The sequence below is a fragment of the Oncorhynchus mykiss genome, chromosome 7, assembly GCF_013265735.2.
Source record: "Oncorhynchus mykiss isolate Arlee chromosome 7, USDA_OmykA_1.1, whole genome shotgun sequence".
NCBI classification, from domain to species: domain Eukaryota; kingdom Metazoa; phylum Chordata; class Actinopteri; order Salmoniformes; family Salmonidae; genus Oncorhynchus; species Oncorhynchus mykiss.
Genome location: NC_048571.1, coordinates 37,301,519 through 37,323,342, shown reverse-complemented (window position 1 = coordinate 37,323,342; position 21,824 = coordinate 37,301,519). Strand labels below are relative to the sequence as shown.

Below are 21,824 nucleotides of genomic sequence, written 5' to 3'. Positions count from 1 at the left end.
ATCCAATCAACACCAAGGTGAAAGAACAAAGGACGAGAAGAAGACATAAGGACAGCAGAATGAGGGTGTGAGACAAGGTCCATAACTCACACCTGACACACCACTACAAATACAATAAGGCCAATGGACAAAACACGCCTGCGCATAGACACACACACAGACACATATATATATATAGAAACCAGGCCCCCCGCGGGTGCGGTCTGAAGCGTGAAGTCACAAGCGCTGCTGGTCGGCTACTGTGTAGCAACCTAGTGATGCCTATTTTAATTAAATAGCGATCCATTGCAAAGTTCCACGTGCTGACACCGACCAATCGCGGGCCGGCAAGCTACGAAGAGGCTCACGCCCTCATGCCATAGACATCAAGGATCTCTCAGACTAGGATGAAAACTACTACATCGACAATGATCCTTTGCTAGTTTTGGCCTCCATCACCCGTTCGGCGTGATCCTTAGTGCTTTTCCTGGTGCCATTCAGCCCCACTCATCAATATGGTGCGCTTCAAATTCTTCCACCTTCATGCGCCGTCGGGAGTTTCCCCAATAGGAATATGTCAGCGCTATCACCATCTACCGGGTCTTAATGTCTATGATAGAAACACACCGTCTCATTGCAATATTCATAAGGTGCTGTCACCCTGGATGAGGGCTGCTGCCAAGATTATCAATCACATTTGGCATTATTAGAATGCATCCAGCGACGACCAGGACGCTATCAACTTGTCATAACCTACTGTCCTACCCCAACATCGGCTCACTGTCGCTATGTTTACGTTCTACGGCTTACCTTTTCTTACTTCTATCTTAATCTAATATGGATTTTATTGCATTTCAATCAAATTTGACAAATGCAAGTTCGGGACAGTAACTTGATGACAGTGTTTGAGCATTCAGACTCATCACCTAAAATGCTGACAACAAATGCTTGGATTTTTGACTAACAATAGAAAATTAAACTCAACTGAAATACAGTGGGGTGCGATGACTGCACATACTGTGGTACCCTATTGGAGGGGAATATCCACAGAACAATAACAAGCTATACCACCACAAGACATCGCTGGCAGGCAAAACGGCCAAGTCTGCTAAACTCGTCTGTGCCAGATATTCTGAGAAATGACTGAGGTATCCTAAAGCGGATTTGAACTTTGTCTCTGCCATCATTTCCTATAACCTAAAACAGCTTCTGGACATCGGAACAGCGATCACCAACCTTGATTTGGGAAGAAAATGTCTACTTCAAAGAGTCTGCAGCTCTGGATGTTCTGCTTACTCCGGACCAGGGCTGTTACGGTGACCGCATTACCGCCACACCGGCGGTCACGAGTCATGAAAGAAGTCAAATTTCACATGACGTTTAGTCACAGTAATTAGCTTTCTCCAAGCTCTGAAACTGCTGATGGTCATTAGTAAACTTGCTAAATGCCTGGTACTCAGCACTATTGTCCCTCTAATCACTCTGACGTCAATGCAAATGTAGGCAAAAATCTAATCAAACACTTCACGAGAGCCCATGTTGCACAGCATTTCTATAGACTATGAAATTATGTGCGAAAACTGTGATGGCCTCTATTAGAAAGAGGATCCCATCAGCTATCTATAGGCTAGGCCTACTATATTTATCAACTTTCCTAGTATTAAGCACATTGCTCGTCTTTACAACAGTATTGCCTACTTGGCTGGCATAAAATGGACCACGGGAAAAGCGTCCTCCATTTGTTATTTAAGTGCATAGATGACATGCCCCCCCCCCCCTTCTACCCCTTATTGATACAGCTGCATGTTAATGGTCCATTCTAAATTAAAACAAATTAGACACATTCTATTTTGTGTATGTAAAGCCCAGATTAAATCAAGAATAGTCTAATGGGTGACAATATTAGCCTATCACCTGTGATTTATATAATATCACTTGTGAATGATGCCCAGTGTAAGGAAAGAAAGCATACATATTTTTTGGTGACTTTTTAAAATCAGTCCCACACCTCATGTAGCCTAGCCCATAGGCCTATATGTTTTGATAAGGTTTGTATCACAACTAAAATGGCCCCCCCAAAAATCTTAAAACAAAGCATTAATCCGCTTTACAATTGGTGTAGAGCCTAACTGGCATACATAAGCAGCATGTGAGTTTTTTATTTAAGTAGGCAAGTCAGTTAAGAACAAATTCTTATTTACAATGACAGCCTACCAAAAGACCTCCTGCGGGGACGAGGGCTGGGATATTTTTTTTTATTTTTAAATATAGGACAAAAACACACATCATGACGAGAGACCACAACACTACACAAGGAGAGACCTACGACAACACAGCATGGTAGCAACAGAACATGGCAACAGCACAAAACATGGTACAAACATTATCGGGCACAGACAACAGCACAAAGGGCAAGAGGGTAGAGGCAATAATACATAACGACCAAGCAGCCACAACTGTCAGTAAGAGTGTCCATAATTGAGTCTATGAATGAAGAGATAAAAATGTGGTTGTATTAATCTATCACATCCCACAACTGTCCCAGACTATGTTTGGAATATTTATTTCTCGCACAGAATAGGTCAAATTTTGTATTATGGGGGATAGTGGATTGACATAGGCTAGTGCTTTTGATGTTCGTTAGGCCTCTTGTTGGCTGTTGAAAAGTATGTGGACAGTTCTTCCAATATCATCAATGGGCACCTCGGAATTGGATAAGGATGTGCGCAGTTGCGTCCCCAATGTGTCTCGTCTTCACTTGTAGCCTGTGAGAAAGATCCGATCACATGACGGACAGCCATGTGAGTGAGAGGTATGTCGGAGCACGAAGAAAGAAGGGAATTAAAGTTATATTCAGCCCAAGGGCACAATGGCCACCAAAGGTATGGATTCTTTTAGGGGGCATTACGGCCACACAAAGGGGATGCCGCTGGGAAATTTGAGGCATTATTAAGTGCTTGTGAAATTGTAAATGAGAGACTGATGAAGTGTGTACAGCCTGCACAAAAACCAAGCAGGGCTCAAGCCTTTCATACAACTTTTTTAAAATCATCATTAGTCACATAACACAGCCTGAGAATGTATTTAAAAAATCTAAACATATAGCCCAACGTTTGTATCACAACTAAAGTTACATTAATAACTCTAAATTAAGCATATAGGAGTACCTGTTTCTTTGTTAACCGCTCAACATAGAATAGCAAGCCCTCAAATTGTTTGGAGAAAATATCCTTTATTTTTTTTAAGCTTTGTTCAATTGTATTCTTCATACTATAAAATATGAGCGCAGCCCACATCCATATGGCACAGCCAGATCAGGACCTAACAAAGACTCAGTATGCTATTCTGTTCTTCTGAAAGAGACTACATTTTCTTCATATCGTGTTTCTTTAGACCTGTCTAAAATAAATAATGCATTTATTGTGAAGGTATAGGCTATATTAAAACAGATTTTTTTAGACTTTTTAAAATGTAGATGTTACAAAACGTTTGCATCAGTAGCTTGTAGGTTACCCGTGGAAGCCATTAGATGCTAAACGTGTATGTTAATTAAAAGGTCAATTATCGTGAGACCGGCAGTAATTTGCTTGACAATTACCGGCTGACAAAATAGACCGCCGTTGCCCTCTGTTCAATTGGCAAGCATGCAGTCACTGGAGAAAAACGGGATGAGCTCCATTCGAGACTATTCTATCAACGGGACAAGAGTCATGGCTGAACGAGGACATGGATCATTTACATTGAGCAAAAATATAAACGCTACATGTAAAGTGTTGGTCCCATGTTTCATGAGCTGAAATAAAAGATCCCAGAAATGATCCATATGCACAAAATGAGTAACTCTCAAATTTTGTGCACAAATTTGTTAACATCCCGGTTTCTCCTTTGCCAAGATAATCCATCCACCTGACAGATGTGGCATATCAAGAAGCTGATTAAACAGCGGGATCATTACACAGGTGCACCTTGTGCTGGGGACAATAAAAGGCCATTAAAATGTGCAGTTGTGTCACAACACAATACCACAGGAGCATGCAATTGGCATGCTGACTGCAGGAATGTCCACCAGAGCTGTTGCCAGATAATTGAATGTTAATTTATCAATTTGGCCGTACACCCAACCGGTATCTATATCTGTGACCAACAGATGCATATCTGTATTCCAAGTAATGTGAAATTCATAGATTAGGGCATAATTAATTTATTTCAAATGACTGATTCCCTCATATGAACTGTATCTCAGTAAAATCAATGAACGTTCCGTTTATATTTTTGTTCAGTATACATCTTGCTGGTTTTTCTATGCATCAAGACCAGATGGCAGATTCGAGTAAGACGAAGGGAGGGGCGTGCCCCTTTGTTAACAACAGCTAGTGCACGATCTCTAATGTTAAGGAAGACTGAAGTTTTTTTTCAGAATACAATAAGCTGCAGACCATACTATTTACCAAGATAGTTAATACACATTTTTATACTGTAGCTGTTCATTTACCACCACAAATCAATGCTGGCACTAAGACCGCACGCAACGAGCTGTATAGGGCCATAGGCAAACAAGAAAATGCACATCCACACACAGAAACGCATACAAGGCCCTCCCTCTGGAAAATCAGACCATAACTACACTGAGAATACCAAACATTAAGAACACCTGCTGTTCGCGGCAGTCAAGTCATTCCGCCAAAAGTTGTTTACAATCTAGGCCGGTTGTGGCCACAACTAGACCTCGTTTCAAGAAACAATCGTATTTGTACAGTACATTGTTTAAAGCACACTTGTGTCTCAGTCACAAACAACAGCTCCAATAAGCCCGCTATAGTGAACGAGAGGCTTGTAGAATCATGAGTATTTCAGAGTTTTTAGTTCGTCTTTCGCCTGTGAGCTCTGGGCATTACTGAATCAAATTAACAAAATGAGTTGAAGAGTCATTCTTTTTGACTGAACGACGTGAAAAGATCTGAGTCAGTAAAAAGTCAAACTTCCTTTCACAAATGTCTATGGAACTAATTACAACCTACCTCAAATCCCTTTTTCAACATTACTGAGCTAAGTCGGCTAAAGACGTTTCAGTATGATTGTTTCACTGCTGCAGATCACAACCAAACACAGAGAGATCTCTCCTTAGGATACCACAGACAGTAGTAGTAGTAGTAGAGACAACTGCTGTGCAAGTAGTAGAGCAAAGATGAAGGGGTTACAAAACCAAACCAGATTAACAACCACCAAATCAACAACAAAAAATAGGGGGATGCAATGCAGTAGTACAGTACTATAAAATATGTAGTAGTGGTGATGACAGGTAGATAATAAGTAGTACCCACTCCCAGAAAAACCAACCACAAAGCAGCCATGCAGTGGACCTCACAGTGCCAACCCCACGCCAAGCAAGAACACCCGGTGGCTACATCCGAAATGGCACCCTATGCCCTTTATTGTCCACTACTTTTGACCAGACCTCTGGTCAAAAAGTAGTGCACTATCTAGGGAATAAGGTGCCATTCCGGACGCAACCAGTCAGTCATAAAATCACCACTAGATAGAGGGTAGATGGGCATGGCAACACAATCACAGGCTACTAATCACACATCACCAGGTTGTGTCAGTACCTAAAGATCTGTCTCCTCTTTTGAGAGCTAGAGGAGTAGCCTTCAGTGGAAAGTCTGTTGGGTGATAGTGGAAGGAGAGAAAGGCAAGGCCGGGTGTTAGTGGGTGGGTATAGGAGAGGGGGCCAGGTAGGTAGGTAGGTAACAGTGCTGCACTGTATCTAACCCCCAGGACAGAGAAATAATGCACACAGAGCAAAAATGTAGACAGCTCAAAACAAGGAACAAAGTTATCATACTTCTTTCCTTCTCTCAGTACATCTGTTTAATAATCGTTCATGTCTATCAGAAAGGGAGAGGGGTTGAAAGCTGTACTTATTTGTTTGGAATATATTTGGAAAACTATTCTCAGCTACACATGAATATCAATTCACCCCACATTCCAACCAATTAATTATACACTAGATGACTGATAGGGAGCGCTGTGTTGAAGCTACCATGGCTCCCATCTTGGAACTCCCCCACCGTTGTAAAACATATTTAGGAAGTTATAGAAATGCATTTATTAATGTCTAAATTAATTTGCCACATTTATTCTATTACAGACACCTTAATTCAGACTATTAAATTATATTATGTGAGCTAGCAATAAAATGTTTTAAAAATGTCATTAAAGTATCATTTTTAAAGATCACTAATGTTACTGTCCCCACTACAACAAAATATCTAAAATACCTTTAATTGTCTTGTAACATTTCATTGAAATACTATAAAATTCCTTTCGTTCCTGTGGAGGACTGTTACCTACTGGGGAGTGCCAATATGGCCGACTGGTTGCTACAAAGCCTCTCAATGGCCAATACATAGCATCAGCAATCCAGGGTTTATACACATCATTAATTCCAACTCAACAAAACCTAACCCTGGTCCGTGAAACTTCAACATACTGCCAGCATGATTATATTGCCAGCATTATTGCATGTGAACCTTGATGTCTTGAAATACACCTAAATGTAACTTGGTGGCATAGTTTGATGGTGCCAGGGGGGTTGGAACAGGGTTAGGAGCCCTGATGTGACCAGGCCACCCCCTGACTACTTCTCCTACCCACCTAGGGGAGTAAACTGGCTGGGGACTAACTCCATACTCCCTTTACAAGTGCACACATGAAGCTGTCCATTGTGATGCATACTGTACTGTTACTGTGAGCTTACCTGTTGTCGTTGATGTATCCATTTTGAGAGGACTGAAAAGGAAGAGACACCTGTACATTACGAATAGCTACAGCTAGTCGATCCCAAAACTATATTTATTTATTAGCAATAATTGGACCGGGTAGTTTATTGAGAACATATTCTCATTTACAGTAACTGCCTGGACAGTGAAAACTGACTCATGTCAATTCTGTCAAGTACTGTATAAGCTAAGGTTACCTAAGGTTCACCGATGACCTCCAAAAATATTAACTTCACTTATTACTCTCCCGTCTAATTCTATTCCACCTGAATAGACTCTACTGTATGAAGTAAGCCGTTCTCTCTCCACCCATAAGTTAATACAATTAGCTGTTAGTTTATACAATGGGAGGAATGGTTAGTGGAACAGACAGTGGGGGACAAGTTAACAAGTTAGTCCAACTGCCCATCTCCACTGTTGAGTGTGCCCCACCACTTACTTCTCGGGCGAAGATCCGGTCTCGTACCCTCTGATACTCCTCCTCCCTCTCTTCTATTGACTTGCTGCGCCGCCCATCCTGCAGCGGCACACGGATCTGCGATTGGACAAGAGGAAAGAGGGGCGGGATCAGCAACCTCATTGGACAGAAGTGGTATTCACTGAATACTCTTCAGAGCATCTTCACAAAAATACAGTAAGTGTGAGGAAAAACATGCAATTTATTATTCAACAATTTGTTATCAATACTAAAGTCAATGGGATATATGATATTCAGCCTTCTCATATCTCGTGTTGTAGAAAGATCAACAAAGCTAAAGAGAGCAAGAAATACTTTTTAAAATGATTAAAGTATTTTAAAATCACTACATTATAAAAAGCTACACTTGAAGTAGTGTCTATCATCACCTGATTATCATCCTTGTCCATACTAACATCGTCTCTCTTGAGGATAAACTTCTTCTGGAAGTCCAAATTCCTTTCATCCTTGATGTGCTCGGAGAACCTTTGATCTGGGCTGAAGAAGAAAACATATTCAGCAACTCTTGGTCGAACAATGGAAGCTATTTGTTTCTTTGTCTTACAAAGTTCTACTAATTGTCCTCCAACTTCTATTCATTGCCATTTAAGTTCCACTCATGGTCTTCTAACTTCTACCATTCTCCCACTCACATGCGTGTGTTGCCAGTCTTGTTGATGATGACGGCCTTGCCAGTCTGGTCTACGTTGTGGTCCATGCCAAAATAGGCAGCTACACGGTGCAGCAGCATGCGGTGGTACGATGTCATCTGGGGGAACTTCTTGTACTGGTTACTGGATGGGAAAGGAGAAGATGACACCATAGAACTACATATTATATTAACTACATATTATAACTAATTTAATAGGTTGGTGTCCATCACAGATATCCTATCAGTTGAGTAATGATACCCTTGTGGAAGTACAGTGTCTCTACACATCTTTCTTAGATAAAATTGTAAAAAAGACTAAATAAACTCGAGATGAGAGTAAAGACACCATCTGTGTGGTAAATAAACGTTTTGGTCCACCAGCCGCCATTCAAGATTCTTTACCTGCCAAAATAGGTTTTCCGCAATACAGGTCATATATATTCTATATATAAAAAAATCCAGATGACCGTGCTTTCTGTTTTTCTAAAACAATAAATGTATTACTAGTAAGAAGTAAATGGGGTACAAATAAATAATTTAGATCATTTAGTTCTACAATCATTTAGTTCTACAACTGAATTTCAAAAATAAACAAAGTGCACAAAAGTTCAGGGTCCGGATTCACAAAATGTTTTTTCAGAACAAATATATAAAGTATTTTAAAGAAAAAAATAAGAAGTTCATAAGATATTTCGTAAATGCAGTTCCTCAAATTTTCTAAGGAACTTCGTAAATATCTTATGTGGCATTGACATTCGTGACGTGCTTGAAACCAATTAATAAGCCTATGCGACAGGAATGATAGGATTGTTATTTTGTTATTTTTCACACATTATAGGCATCAGACTAGCTATATCAAAGTCAAAAGTGGATAATCAAGGAAAGTGCAATAAAAACTTCAGCAAACAAGAGCTTGAAGTGACGGTGGAGGAAATGGCAGCCAGGAAAAGGTTGCTGTTGGGGAGACTTGATAACTGCGGGGTCACTGCAGAGACCAAAAAAGAGAGGATGGGCGAGATTGGCAGAGTCTGACTCTGTATTCCGGCGTATGGCAAGGGACAGTGAAGCCGTAAAAAAGAAGTGGTCGAACATCAAGTCGGCTGCTAAGAAGAAGGAAGATGAGAGACAATTCATGTGGAGCAGCTGGAGGAGAAGATTGTCATCCATGATAGAAGAGATGGTGGTAGAGGGACTGCGCGACCGGTAAGTAAGTTAGCTCACATGTAACAACTTTATAGCCAACATAGCTAACGTTAACGTCGTAAGCCGAGTTAGCCAAGTGTTTCTTTGCAAATTGACGAGATAGCGCAAGCTATTAAACACGTCTAGAATATTGTTAATTTCTAGCTAGCTAGATAATGTGCGTTTAATTTGTTTTCTTGCTGTACTTAAATACCCGGTAGCCAACTGTCTGTGACGCAAGAAAATGTTAATGGTTACAAAAGTATCCATTCGTCTCAAGACAAGGGTTTAGCTGCCCTAAAGTTAAGTACATTTCCAAGAAGAAACCTAAAACATTATTTAGAAGAACCCAATTTCTTGCGTATACTCTTAGGAAGAAATATAGGGAAAAAATTAAGAACATTTCCAATAACTTTACTGAGAAATAGCAACTTTGTCTATAGTTTAGGGAAAAAATGGACGTTAAGAAATTTGTTCTTAAGGTTTTGTGAATCCGGCCCCAGGGCACCACGCTGGAGTTCACGATGTGCTCCCGAGTAGAAATGTAGCAGCACACAAATACATCTAGGAGAACAAAAGTATTTGAGTGTTTTAATGATAAGAAATTACTAAAAGTTCATGAATAAAAGTTTTTAGGAGTGATCCATGCTCAAACCTTAGGTGAGACCAAAAATGTAAAGCTGCCCCCTTAAGGGACGAGCAGTTACCATGGTAACTTGGGTACTCGCTTGTCTCTGATGAAAGAATTCCGTCTTCCTAGTGGCATTGAACAAAACAATATAACTGGCCATGAAACACGAGGACAAAGTCACATTTTAGTAGCCTTCCTTGTCAATTTTACCAACTTCTTCTACATGCGGCATTTAGATTTTAAAAAAACAAACAATGTTCCCAAATGGTCTGTGTGACCAGCTGCCAATGTGGCTGGTAAAATATACAATATACAAAATATACATTCTTACATTCCTCCAATGACCAAATCTCCCAACATTTGGCGGGTGTTAATTTCCAACCCTGTATACCATCCAATTGACAGGAGGACACAGATTTCCAGGCTGATATACCAACTACAGTACAATATACCATCTAAAAATACTGTGACGGAGAGGCATAGAAAGCTAAAATGTAAGTAGAGTGAGTTGAGTTGCAGTAGAGAATGTGTATGCATCCCAAATGGCATCCTGTTCCCTATCTAGAGCGCTACTTTAGTGTACTATATATATAGGGAATGTGTCTCACTCGTCGTCATTAATGAACTCCAGGATATCTTGTTCTAGTTTCAGCAGCATCATTCGATCCCTGTTGGGGAGAAAGAGAGGGAGAGTGAGGGAGACGGAGAGAGTGGCAACTACTCATACAAAGAGCAAAGGCTCCATTCACCGCAGTGAATACTCCAGCAAACTGAGGCTGGGCAGCTACTGTAGCGTCCAGACCACCGCAGGATTACTACAACTGCAGCAGCATTCGCTTACAGCCGGAACCCAACTTGAGATCTGTGCACGTAACTTGGATTTTCACTTCAGTCATGCATTGATGATAGATTTGTGGAAAAAAACTTGTTGCGATTCGGCCCTTAGAGCAGAATTTCTCAATCCATTTCCATTACTAGGGGGACCTGCAAGCTCATATGGCAACAGACTACATCTAGATACCATTTAGTGATGTGGCTGTGATAGGAGATCGATAAGGTTCCTCTGCCTCAGGTTGTTTTTAAGTGTGTGTATGTGTGTTACCTGGGGTTGTTTTTCAGTGTGTTGACCAGGAACTCGTGCACGTCGATGCCGGTGGAGTCTGTGTACTCCTGGCTGGAGTCTGGAGGGGAAAGAGACAGAAAAAAATGACACCACACACACACCATCTACAAACCGCACGCATGCAATCAGGAGCATCTACACACACACAAAGCGTCAGAGGAGTCAGAGAGGGTGTTGTTTCAAAACGCACTTAGAGGATTGTTTCCATGTCAACTATTTTCTGCTACGCACAAACACAAACGTATACATTACGCTCGTGTGCACGCACACGGTCAGAGTTGCTTGGCTCACAGTGTGTTGTTTCTGAACACACGAATGGAAGAGCTTTTTTTACACACACTCTCCCTAATAATAATAATAATAATAATAATAAAAACACTCCCTGCATAACCCTCTTCAGCGCTACATTTAAAAACCTTAACTCCTGAACTGATATTCATTGTAAGGACAACCATTTTTTCCCTCAGGTAGGTAGCTTACCTCGAGAAAGCATCTTGCGTGGAGTCTTGTCCTTGTTCTTCTCCTCGTTCTCGTACTCATCCTTAGAGGACTTCTCCTCCTCCTTGTCTGATGGGCAGCTGATGTGTAGCTGGATGATGTCCTGGTCTGGAGGTCCGTCAGTACAGAACGGACCTGATGACTCCTCACACACCGCCAGGCTCCTCACCAGCTTCAGCTTGGCATTGGACTATCATACACACAACCAGATAGGAGAAACTTAGTGTACTGTGGTCCTTAGATACAAATAGACCAAACAACATTGCACACTGTAAATATTTTTAAACATATGTTAAATGTTGTAGTGTAAAGTAGGTAAAAGTTAACTGATGTGAGAGAAAAAAAGCTGCATGCCGGCAGTGCTGAGCGATTAGCTGAAATGTCAGTTTATTTACGTTAGCTCAATTATATGAAAACCATTTACTTTTTGTGTTTTTTTGTGAGCTCAATGCGCCTTTTCTGTGGAGAGAAATCATATCAGGCATAAACTGTGACGTTGCAGGAAGGTGTTGTCTTCAACAGGCCAATATTCATAGTTAATCACCACGTTTTCTGCACTTAACTACAATGACGGGAATCCATTGCACCTAGCCTGTTCTCATGGGTTCTTGCCCGGGCAAGCCTGTGGGGCCGGCAGACAGACGAGGAAAGGAGTGACAGAATGCTTCAAGAACGAGAGGGATATAGACAGTTGCTTAGGTACAGTGCATTCGGAAAGTATTCAGACCGCTCCACTTTTTCCACTTTGTTACATTACAGCCTTATTCTAAAATGGATTAAATAGATTTTTCCCCCTCATCAATCCACACACAATAGCCCACATTAAAAAAAAAGGAAATATCACATTTATATAAATATTCAGACCCTTTACTCAGTACTTTGTTGAAGCCCCTTTGGCAGCGATTACAGCAGAGTCTTCTTGGGTATAACGCTACAAGTTTTGGCACACCTGTATTTGGGGAGTATCTCCCATTCTTCTCTGCAGACCCTCTCAAGCTTTGTTGGAATTGTGAACCTTCTCCCCAGTCTGAAGTCCTGAGCGCTCTGGAGCAGGTTTTCATCAATGATCTTTCTGTACTTTGCTACATTCATCCACCCCCCCGCAGAGAATCTTGTTTCTCATGGTCAGAGTCCTTCAGGTGCCTTTTGGCAAACTCAAGCGGGCTGTCATGTGCCTTTTACTGAGGAGTGGCTTCCCTCTGGCCACTACCAAGGCCTGATTGGTGGAGTGCTGCAGAGATCGTTGTCCTTCTAGAAGGTTCTCCCATCTCCACAGAGGAACTCTGGAGCTCTGTCAAAGTGACCATTGGGTTCTTGGTCACCTCCCTGACCTAAGCACTACTCCCCCGATTGCTTTCTAAAAAACTGTTTTTGCTTTGTCATTATGGGGTTGTGTGGATTGATGAGGTGGGGGAAAAAATGATTTAATCCATTTAATTAAAAAAGCCTTAACGTAACAAAACGTGGAAAAAGTGATGGGGTCTGAATACTTCACGAATGCAATCGTGTCTACCCGACAATACATCTAATTGATAGATCGCTTGTATTGAGCAGTATGCCTGATCTACTTTGAAGAACTACCCACTAATCGCTCAGCACCAGCAGACATGCATGTGATCCTTTTGAGATGTATAGCCTTCATAATCCAAACGTTGGGAAGGATTTCATTTGGTGGAAGGGCTAACCCACTTCCCATCGTCTCAATCTAGTGAGAGAGCAGATGATGTCATGATGAAGCCTACACTAGAAATAATGTAGGGACAGACAGAGGGAAAGCGGTTTGATGCAAAGACCGAACCCAGCTGCAAGGAGGGTGTGCGTCTGAGTGTGGTGTGTGTGTGGTGTGCACAGACAGAAATGAGATGTAAGGGAAGAGAACATGTATTATCCTATTAGCAAGGAAATTGTGAGTACACACACAAAAGCCGACTTCCATAAATACACTCGGTAAGCTGAGCTCATGGCTTGGGGGGCCTCACCTCTGCGACTTCTCCTGGTCTATCTAACCTTCTAACTAGCATGAGCGAACTTTGTGGATGATAGAAAGGGTCCTACTAGTCCTAACGGGTGGACTTAAGTTCCTGGATTAGGATCACGATATGCAAACTTAAATGCAACAGACAGAATAATGCAGTCCTTACCCTGGCCCTTTTCCTCCCATGGCCGTGGTTCTGAGCCCTTCTCTGCAAGGGGAGAAAACGTGGTAATACTAAGAATACTAGCTACACTCAAAATTACAATTTCTTAAGATTTACAACGTTATTAAATAACGTTTGTGAAAACCATATTTTAGTGAGAGAAAAAAGTTAAAAGGATTGGTTCACTATTTTAGAACCAAATCTCTATTAATGTAAATGGCATGTTATGGAAGGGTCCAAACACGAACCGCACCCGCAATATACTTCCCCATTGCTCATTCTGCAGTATGGGGTCTCCGGAGAAACATAAATAAACACCCAAATACATCCTTTTAGAAATGGCGAAGTTCTCAGTGTAGTGCTGCGGGTCTTTAGATGTTGTAAACATGAAATTGTGTAATGACGAACTTTATCTGCAAGCTTCTATTCCATTTTGTGCGAATCAAGTGGTTTCCGCCTACCAATTGTTCTGCTTCTCCGTGTAGCCCGCGCTGCACAGCTGGTAGGCGAAACCACTGGATTGGCACAAGATGGAATATAACGTTGCTGATAAAGTACTGTTCACCTGACATTTCTACTCCATTAAGATGCAGATAGTGTTTGAAGCTAGAAGCACAGCTAGCAACATATTTTACTGTTTCTACTAGCTAGCTACAGTCAAGCTAGCTAGCTACCTTTGACTGGACCAAGTGTAACAATTTGCTAGTAGTACTAGTCAGCTGCATGCATTAAGCAAGCAGAAACACAACTAGCTAGATACTCTTGCAAACTGACTGACATGCCATAATATGTAGTTATGCAGTCTAACCTGTTAACTAGTTTGGAGTGCTTGTCTGGTAACAGCATAGTCACTAGCTAGCTAGTCAGCAAGCCAGACAGAGCAGGTAGCAGCTACCTACAGTGAATCGACCTAGCTAAATAGACACCTATGCTTCAAATTCAATATTCAAACAAGGCATGAAGATAACATTCAATTTGTTTGTAATGTTTCAATGACAGGCATTCCAAAGAAGGGTTCAATTTGTCTCAACTGTAAAGACATCCATCCCTGCCAACCCACCCCCACTACACTCCTTTCACAAGCTTGCAGCACATACGCATCATGGCCATAAGCAACTACGTAATGCATGATGGGAGATTCAGTTCAAACAGAGCAGGAAAAAACCCTTGTCTGCAAAAATATACTTTGTCATCACAATATAAATGGCTGAATATGTTCTAATCTAAATAGCCACAAAATTCACTGACATTGAATTCTGGACTGTAGTATTCCTTAAAAACCTTTCCAGAAATTGGAACTGGAGTGCAGTGCAGAGGAGACAAAGGGTGCTTCTCAATAATCTCTCTTTCCTCCAGAAGTGTGCACCTGTTCACGACAGCCCACACATTTAAAAGCATTGGATTAATGTTGGCATGGACTAGAGTTTCCATATACCAGTCATTTCCTTTTCAAACCTATGAAGAAAAGTGAACAAGTTCACACTTCGGGAGAAAGGAGAGATTATTGGGACACATCCAAAGTTGCCTGGAGGTCAGTTACCTGTGAGTCCTGTGTGGCACTCTCCTCTGCCTCCATGCCCTCCCCAGTGCCTCCAGTCCCAGTGCCCTCTTTCCACTGGCAGGGCTCGGGGGATGGGGAGAGCTTCCCTCTGTTACTGGAGTCATCATGGAGCACTCCACTACTTCCACTCTCACCCTCCGTCTGGATATCCTCCCCAGCCAGGCTCACAGACATCTTCTCAGGGGAGGGTGGAGGGTAGGAGGATCCAGAGACTACTTCAAGATGAGGAGGGAGAGAGAGGATAGATCCATTAAATGGTCCTGAGTTTCAAATGCAGTACAGGGCCAAGGAAAACCCTAAACATGGTAAGAATCAGGAGACACGGACAATGTGGTTAATGTATACAGTGAACAGTACCTGAGACAGATCAGCTATGCTGATTCCTTATGGAGTGGGTTCCCAGGAAAGGGTCCTAAAGAGGACTGTGCTGGTCCGCTAGGTGAGGGCATTCCATAGCAAGTTCTGTACAGGGGGGAGGTAGCCGGTGGGAGAAACAGCTGACACAGGGAAGAAGGGGGTTGCACCCGCTGACTGGGTCTGTCTGTCGATCCTTCCGTCTGTGCGTATCAGTGAAGCAGCATGTTGAAGATAGTTCCACCAGCCACGACCCCTGGGGATAACAGGAAGACAATGACTTCACTAACAGTTACAACACACTGGCTCTCTGACTGGGTCCAGTCTGACTCACTGCTCAAAGCGTGGGATGAGTAAACCATAGGGCTAGCTGTGGAAGTAGGAATTCAGCCAATGCATGAATGACCACTTGCAGACCAGAGCTGAAAAAAGTATGGTTTTCGCTCAGAAACGTTTGTTTTTTTAACCAATTTACACAAACTGACAGGTGAGATGGCGTGTTTCTCTCTCCCACTCATAAACAGCACTCCATTAAACATTACCATGACGACATACTGCTAACATCTTCAGGACAGGCAGCGCTCTCACTACTCAACAACACACACACACACAGGAAGACTAATACCAGAAGCTTAGAAAAACGCACCATCTGTCCCACAAACACACACTCCAGCTTTAACACAGTTTCCTCTGACATCATCAGGAGGCTGTGTTTGAGAGATAGTGTGTGTGCGTGTTTGGGAGAGTATGTGTGTGTGTGTGTGTGTGTGTGTGTGTGTGTGTGTGTGGTGCTGCAGCAGTATGGCAAGCAGGGATTCCCACAGCAAGGGAAGACCCAGGCACAGCAACAGCGTCATCAATGACCAGGGCACGCACACGGATGAACGCCAACCAACTACACTCGGCGCTGAGGAGTCCCGGCTTATCCACAGAACAGCCTTATATCTACGCAGATAAAGACAGGGAGACACGGACACGTTGCAAAACTCTCACACAGTCAAACACACACACGTCAACATTATCGAATGACTAGATAAAGGTCTGAGCAGAACAAATGTGTAATTTTTTGTTTGGAGAATAACATGGCTGAGAGACTGTGGCTCTAATGGGCAGAAGAGAGGGACATGCTGTGCTAAAAATAACACTTATTTGTCTCTCTCTGCCAGAAAAACTGAATGAGTGTGAATTTGAGGTGCTTATGAATGAAACGGGCTACCCCTGCCAGCCTATTCTCAGCTACCATTTCCTCGCTCTCCCACTTGCTTTTTCCTCCCTTCTTCACAGGCAGAGTTGCCTGGGAGACGGTGACGTCATTCTCAGCTGCTGCCATTGGTATGGGGGGGGGGGGGGGGGGGGGGAGAGATGGAGAGAGCAAAAGGAAGATTGATTTTAGAAATAAATATGTAGATTAGAGAAAACGGAGCCGAGGAGAGCAGGAAGAAGAGACCCGAATCATCAACGTCACATAACAGCTTTCTAAAAACGAATGAAAGACACATGAAATGGTCTCAATGGTCAACACTAGACATTTGCAATAGTTAATAAAAGCCTACACAGCATCCTTTAAAGGGATAGTTCACTCAAAATCCTAAATTATATTATTTTCCTTACCCTGCAAGCAGTCTATGGACAATCCTTTCTATGGTTTCGTTTCCCTGGCACTATCCCCACACGCTAACGTTTGTTTCCATTTGTCACACAAATCCAATTCAATTCACTGGACCGATATTAGCATGTCCAAATCAACCGAAAGTATCTCAAATTGATTGTGAAGCTCAAAAGCCCCTCATAGATGATTTGAACATGTGTGAAAAATGCTAATATCTGACTTTGTGAGTCATCTTTAGTCTCAATAGTTTTGTAGGCCAAACTGTGACGATAACGTCTAAAGCGTCCTAAGAAGACAGATTTTCGGGATGTCTTATGGTCCAACACTGCTCTAGCTCTGTCACCTTTCACCATAGATGCGCAACCCATGCAAAATAAAACACATCTTGCTTTTTAGACAGATTTTGATTCGATTTACAAAGGCCTGGGAAATTGTAGGAGAAGGGTTAACAAGCAACATGTCCTGTCATACCCCTGCTCTGTACAACCCTGTGTGGATGAACCGGTCATTAGGGATGCACGATATAGCGGTGAACATATCGGAATCGGACGATATTAGCTAAAAATGCAAACATCGGTATCAGGTATCATATGTCTAGTTAAAAAACGATGTCAAAGCTACTGTGCATACCTATATAAGGTAGGTGACATAATAACGCAGTGTAAAATGTTGCGCTACACATGCAACACAGCATTCCTAACCTAGCCCACAATGTCTTCTGTGTGGATCGAGCAGTCAACGAGTCGAGCAGTCATTTGAAAGAGTAAGAACATTTCAGTGAGACAACTAAAAGGCAAAATCCATTAAAGCCAAGATAATGGAATTCATTGCCCTTGACAATCAACCGTTCTGTCGTGGGTGATGTTGGCTTTTGCCGACTGGTCGAGCACCGGTACACACTACCAAGTGCACTATTTTTCAGACATTGCCCTACCGGAGTTACACAGTAATAGCGTCACTGCTATTAGCTTCCAAGACATACAAACTATGGAAAGCCGTTTGGGTCTTCGCGTGTCCAAAAAGATACAGCTGCACTGTCAAAGCTGTACAAAGAAGTCTGCAAACAAGCAAACGCCGGCCACGAACGATGTGTTTACAATATTGCGTTGGTAATAAAGCGTAATTTGTTTGACCGCAACTTCTGGGGTAGCCAGCTTTAGCTTGGTACCTAGCTAGCACCAATACATTACCCGATGTCAGAGGAAGGACAAAAAGATCATCAAGGACAACAACCACCCGAGCCACTGCTTGTTCACCCCGCTATCATCCAGAAGGCGAGGTCAGTACAGGTGCATCAAAGCTGGGACCGAGAGACTGAAAAACAGCTTCTATCTCAAGGCCATCAGACTGTTAAACAGCCATCACTAACAGAGGCTGCTGCCAACATAGACTCAATCTCTAGCCACTTCAATAAATAACACCACTTTAATAATGTTTACATATCCCACATTACTCATCTCATGTGTATATACTGTATTCTATACCATCTTGCCTATGCCACACGCCATCAGTCATCCATATATTTATATGTACATATTCTATTCATCCCTTTTCATTTGTGTGTATAAGGTAGTTGTGAATTTGTTAGATTACTTGTTAGATATTAGTGCATAGTCGGAAGTAGAAGCACAAGCATTTTGCTACACTCGCATTAACATCTGCTAACCATGTGTATGTGACCAATAAAATTTGATTTGACAACCAGCCTGAAAACAATGACCAGTAGAAACTGCAGTTATTTTCATTATTCTTAGCAATGATTTAGGAATCATTGTAAGAATTAGCTAGGTTGCCACTTGTTGTTAGTCTATTGAAATTGAACTTCAGTTAATGAAAATAAATAGCTAGCCAGCTACTTAACCCTGTTGCCCAAAGCTAATGTAATAAGCAGCCAGCTAGCTTAATCTTGCTAGTGAGGTTAGACCAGACCGGGTTATGTGTTGTGAAGCTAGCCACAATAAGCATTAGGCACAAGTTGAATTTGCGTACTGGCTTCAAAATAAAAGTATGTCATTGACAGTGATGCAAATGAATACAAATTAGAATTATGCCAAACATTTATTTTGAAGGCTAACCGCAAAATCCACTATTGTGGCAAGCTTCACATAGATGGGTCCGACCACCATTAATCAAATAAGAACTGTCTTATAAATTAGGGAAATTTTAGATTACATTTAGCTATATAGTTAGCTAACTACAGCTACTGAAACAGATTGTTATTTTTTTGACACGTAAAAACCCAAAACAGCATTCCAAAGAAGTCCTGGTTGAGAAGGAAACAAATGAACAACGAAACAGCACAGCAAGAAAGTGAAATAAATATGGTTTGATTATGTTTTACTGGAAATGGGGACATACGTAAATGCATACAAAATAACATTTTGGTCAGTGTGGTGTAACCTTTATTTAACTAGGCAAGTCAGTTAAGAACTAATTCTTATTTACAATGACGGCCCGGACGACGCTGGGCCAATTGTGCACCGCACTATGGGACTCCCAATCACAGCCGGATGTGATACAGCCTTCTGGCTTTTTTGCCATTTTCAGTGCAGGAGGTACAAAAAGCCCTGAAATCCTTAGATAAGAGATTTCCTGATCCTTGCTTTTTAAAACTGGCTGCTGATGTCATAGCTGAAACACTTATGTATCTGTTCAATCTAACCCTGAAATGTAATGAAATTCTAAGGATCTGGAAATCAGCACTTGTCCTACCACTTTCAAAAAGGGGGAGATCCAACTCCTAAATAATTATAGTCCAATCTCAAAGCCGTCACCCGTGGCGAAAATACTTGAAACCCTTGTAGGTGAACAACTATACTTTATACACTATTTTATCAATGTACCAAATCAGACTTCAGGAAGAAGCATAGCACAATTACAGCAGCCATGAAGGTTTTGACAATGAAGCTCTTGACAAAAAACAGCACTGTGCCTCACTTTGTATTGATCTCTAAGGCTTTTGATACAGTTGATCATGCTATACTGAGGCAGAGATTGTCGAGCATAGGTCTTTCGGAGCATGCAGTTGCGTTTGCTAACTATCTGTCTGATAGCCCATAATTGAGTGCACTGAGTTATATTAAATTGTCTGTCTAATGGTGTGCCCCAGGGCTCTGTACATGGTCCCATCTTATTCACTATTTATATAAATAATTTAGACAAATGTGCAAAATACGTAACTTCACTGTTATGCTGATGTTATTTATTGTTGTGCCTCGTTTTTAATTTGACGTTTTATGATTAAGTTAAACTCCTGTGTTTTCTATGGTTTTTACTAGATTGCTTGTAGTTTTTCATGTCTGTCTAATTGTGTAATGACTTGGTCTGACAAAATAGAAGAGAAAGAGTAATAGAAAAAAGTGTTTGGAGAGTGTGTGTGTCTCATAGAAAGAGAGTGATCAAATTTATTTTATATAGCCCTTCGTACATCAGCTGATATCTCAAAGTGCTGTACAGAAACCCAGCCTAAAACCCCAAACAGCAAGCAATGCAGGTGAAGAAGCACGGTGGCTAGGAAAAACTCCCTAGAAAGGCCAAAACCTAGGAAGAAACCTAGAGAGGAACCAGGCTATGTGGAGTGATGGCGCGAGGGAGCGAGTGATGGAGCGAGGGAGAGAGAAAGAGGGTGAATGAGTCAGAGCTGAGCGTGTCCCACAGGAGTGAGTGGGCTGAGCAGAGAGGAGGAGGATGACGTCAGCAGGCTGACAATTTAAGAAGACATTAAAAGAGGAAGAGGAAAAAAGAACACTGCAGAGAAAAGAGAGGGGGAGGGACAGAGCAGGGGTATCCTCTATGACACATATGAGGAAAGAGTGTATGGCAGGTCAGGATTGAGAGAGAGAGAAAGAGAGAAGAGAGAGAAGAGAGAGAAGAGAGAGGAGAGAGAGGAGAGAGAGGAGAGAGAGGAGAGAGAGGAGAGAGAGGAGAGAGAGGAGAGAGAGGAGAGAGAGGAGAGAGAGGAGAGAGAGGAGAGGAGAGAGAGGAGAGAGAGGAGAGAGAGGAGAGAGAGGAGAGAGAGGAGAGAGAGGAGAGAGAGGAGAGAGAGGAGAGAGAGAGGAGAGAGAGGAGAGAGAGGAGAGAGAGGAGAGAGAGGAGAGAGAGAGGAGAGAGAGGAGAGAGAGGAGAGAGAGGAGAGAGAGGAGAGAGAGGAGAGAGAGGAGAGAGAGGAGAGAGAGGAGAGAGAGGAGAGAGGAGAGAGGAGAGAGAGAGAGAGAGAGAGAGGGGGGGAGAGAGAAAGAGAGAGAGTTATATGAAGAGATGGTGCGTGAGAGCAAAAGGTGTTGGCCAGGATGTCACACCTCCCTCATTCATTACGAATGACAGAGAGGAGAGAAAGAAAGGAAGAGGGGATACTGATCTTTCTATGCATTATTGACAAGGGAAGGAGTGCTGGAATGTGTGCGGGGGAGCGAGAGAAAGACAGGGGTTATTTAGGCCAAGACAGCATGAGAGCATTTCTTTATGAATGACTAACAATCGACTAGCCTATTGCCTACCTCACAACTATTTTCACCCACACTTGTCAATATCATTCATCATCACCATTAGAATATAAGGAGAAAGGGCAAGTCACAAGTACACATAAGAGTGTTACTGGGACGGGATGTACCCTAAGCCAAAAACAACTGTATGAGTCACCGCCTCTCAGCACTGCTACCCACGGAGGACAGACAGGGGGACTCCACCATGCAGCAGCATCCTTTCATGTCCACAAGCCTTTACATTCACATTTCCTAACAAACGGGCAGATTATTCAAGACACTAAAATACCAGTGGAGTTGCACCCATTGGAGTTAGGCATGAGGTTAGGACTAGGCTACATGTGTTGAAATCTAGGATAAATCTGTGCCAATGAGTGTGT

General features: G+C 42.2%; 1 protein-coding gene across 12 annotated transcripts in view; it reads right to left on the bottom strand.

Moving 5' to 3' along the window:
* LOC110527697 (R3H domain-containing protein 2) overlaps positions 1 to 21,824 on the bottom strand; it is a 78,238-nt gene that overhangs the window by 19,288 nt on the left and 37,126 nt on the right. For 5 of the 12 annotated variants that reach the window (XM_021609142.2, XM_021609146.2, XM_021609141.2 and 2 more), the window contains 11 exons: positions 15,358 to 15,610; positions 14,980 to 15,215; positions 13,443 to 13,484; positions 11,284 to 11,491; positions 10,783 to 10,861; positions 10,289 to 10,348; positions 7,869 to 8,009; positions 7,605 to 7,713; positions 7,198 to 7,293; positions 6,737 to 6,786; positions 5,586 to 5,639 (listed from right to left, as the gene is read on the bottom strand). In XM_021609142.2, coding sequence (XP_021464817.1) covers positions 5,586 to 5,639; positions 6,737 to 6,786; positions 7,198 to 7,293; positions 7,605 to 7,713; positions 7,869 to 8,009; positions 10,289 to 10,348; positions 10,783 to 10,861; positions 11,284 to 11,491; positions 13,443 to 13,484; positions 14,980 to 15,174 — 1,034 coding nt within the window. In that variant the 5' untranslated portion in view covers positions 15,175 to 15,215; positions 15,358 to 15,610. The remainder of the gene's footprint in view (positions 1 to 5,585; positions 5,640 to 6,736; positions 6,787 to 7,197; positions 7,294 to 7,604; positions 7,714 to 7,868; positions 8,010 to 10,288; positions 10,349 to 10,782; positions 10,862 to 11,283; positions 11,492 to 13,442; positions 13,485 to 14,979; positions 15,216 to 15,357; positions 15,611 to 21,824) is intronic. The other 7 variants (XM_021609147.2, XM_021609151.2, XM_021609150.2 and 4 more) reach the window with 5 other exon arrangements.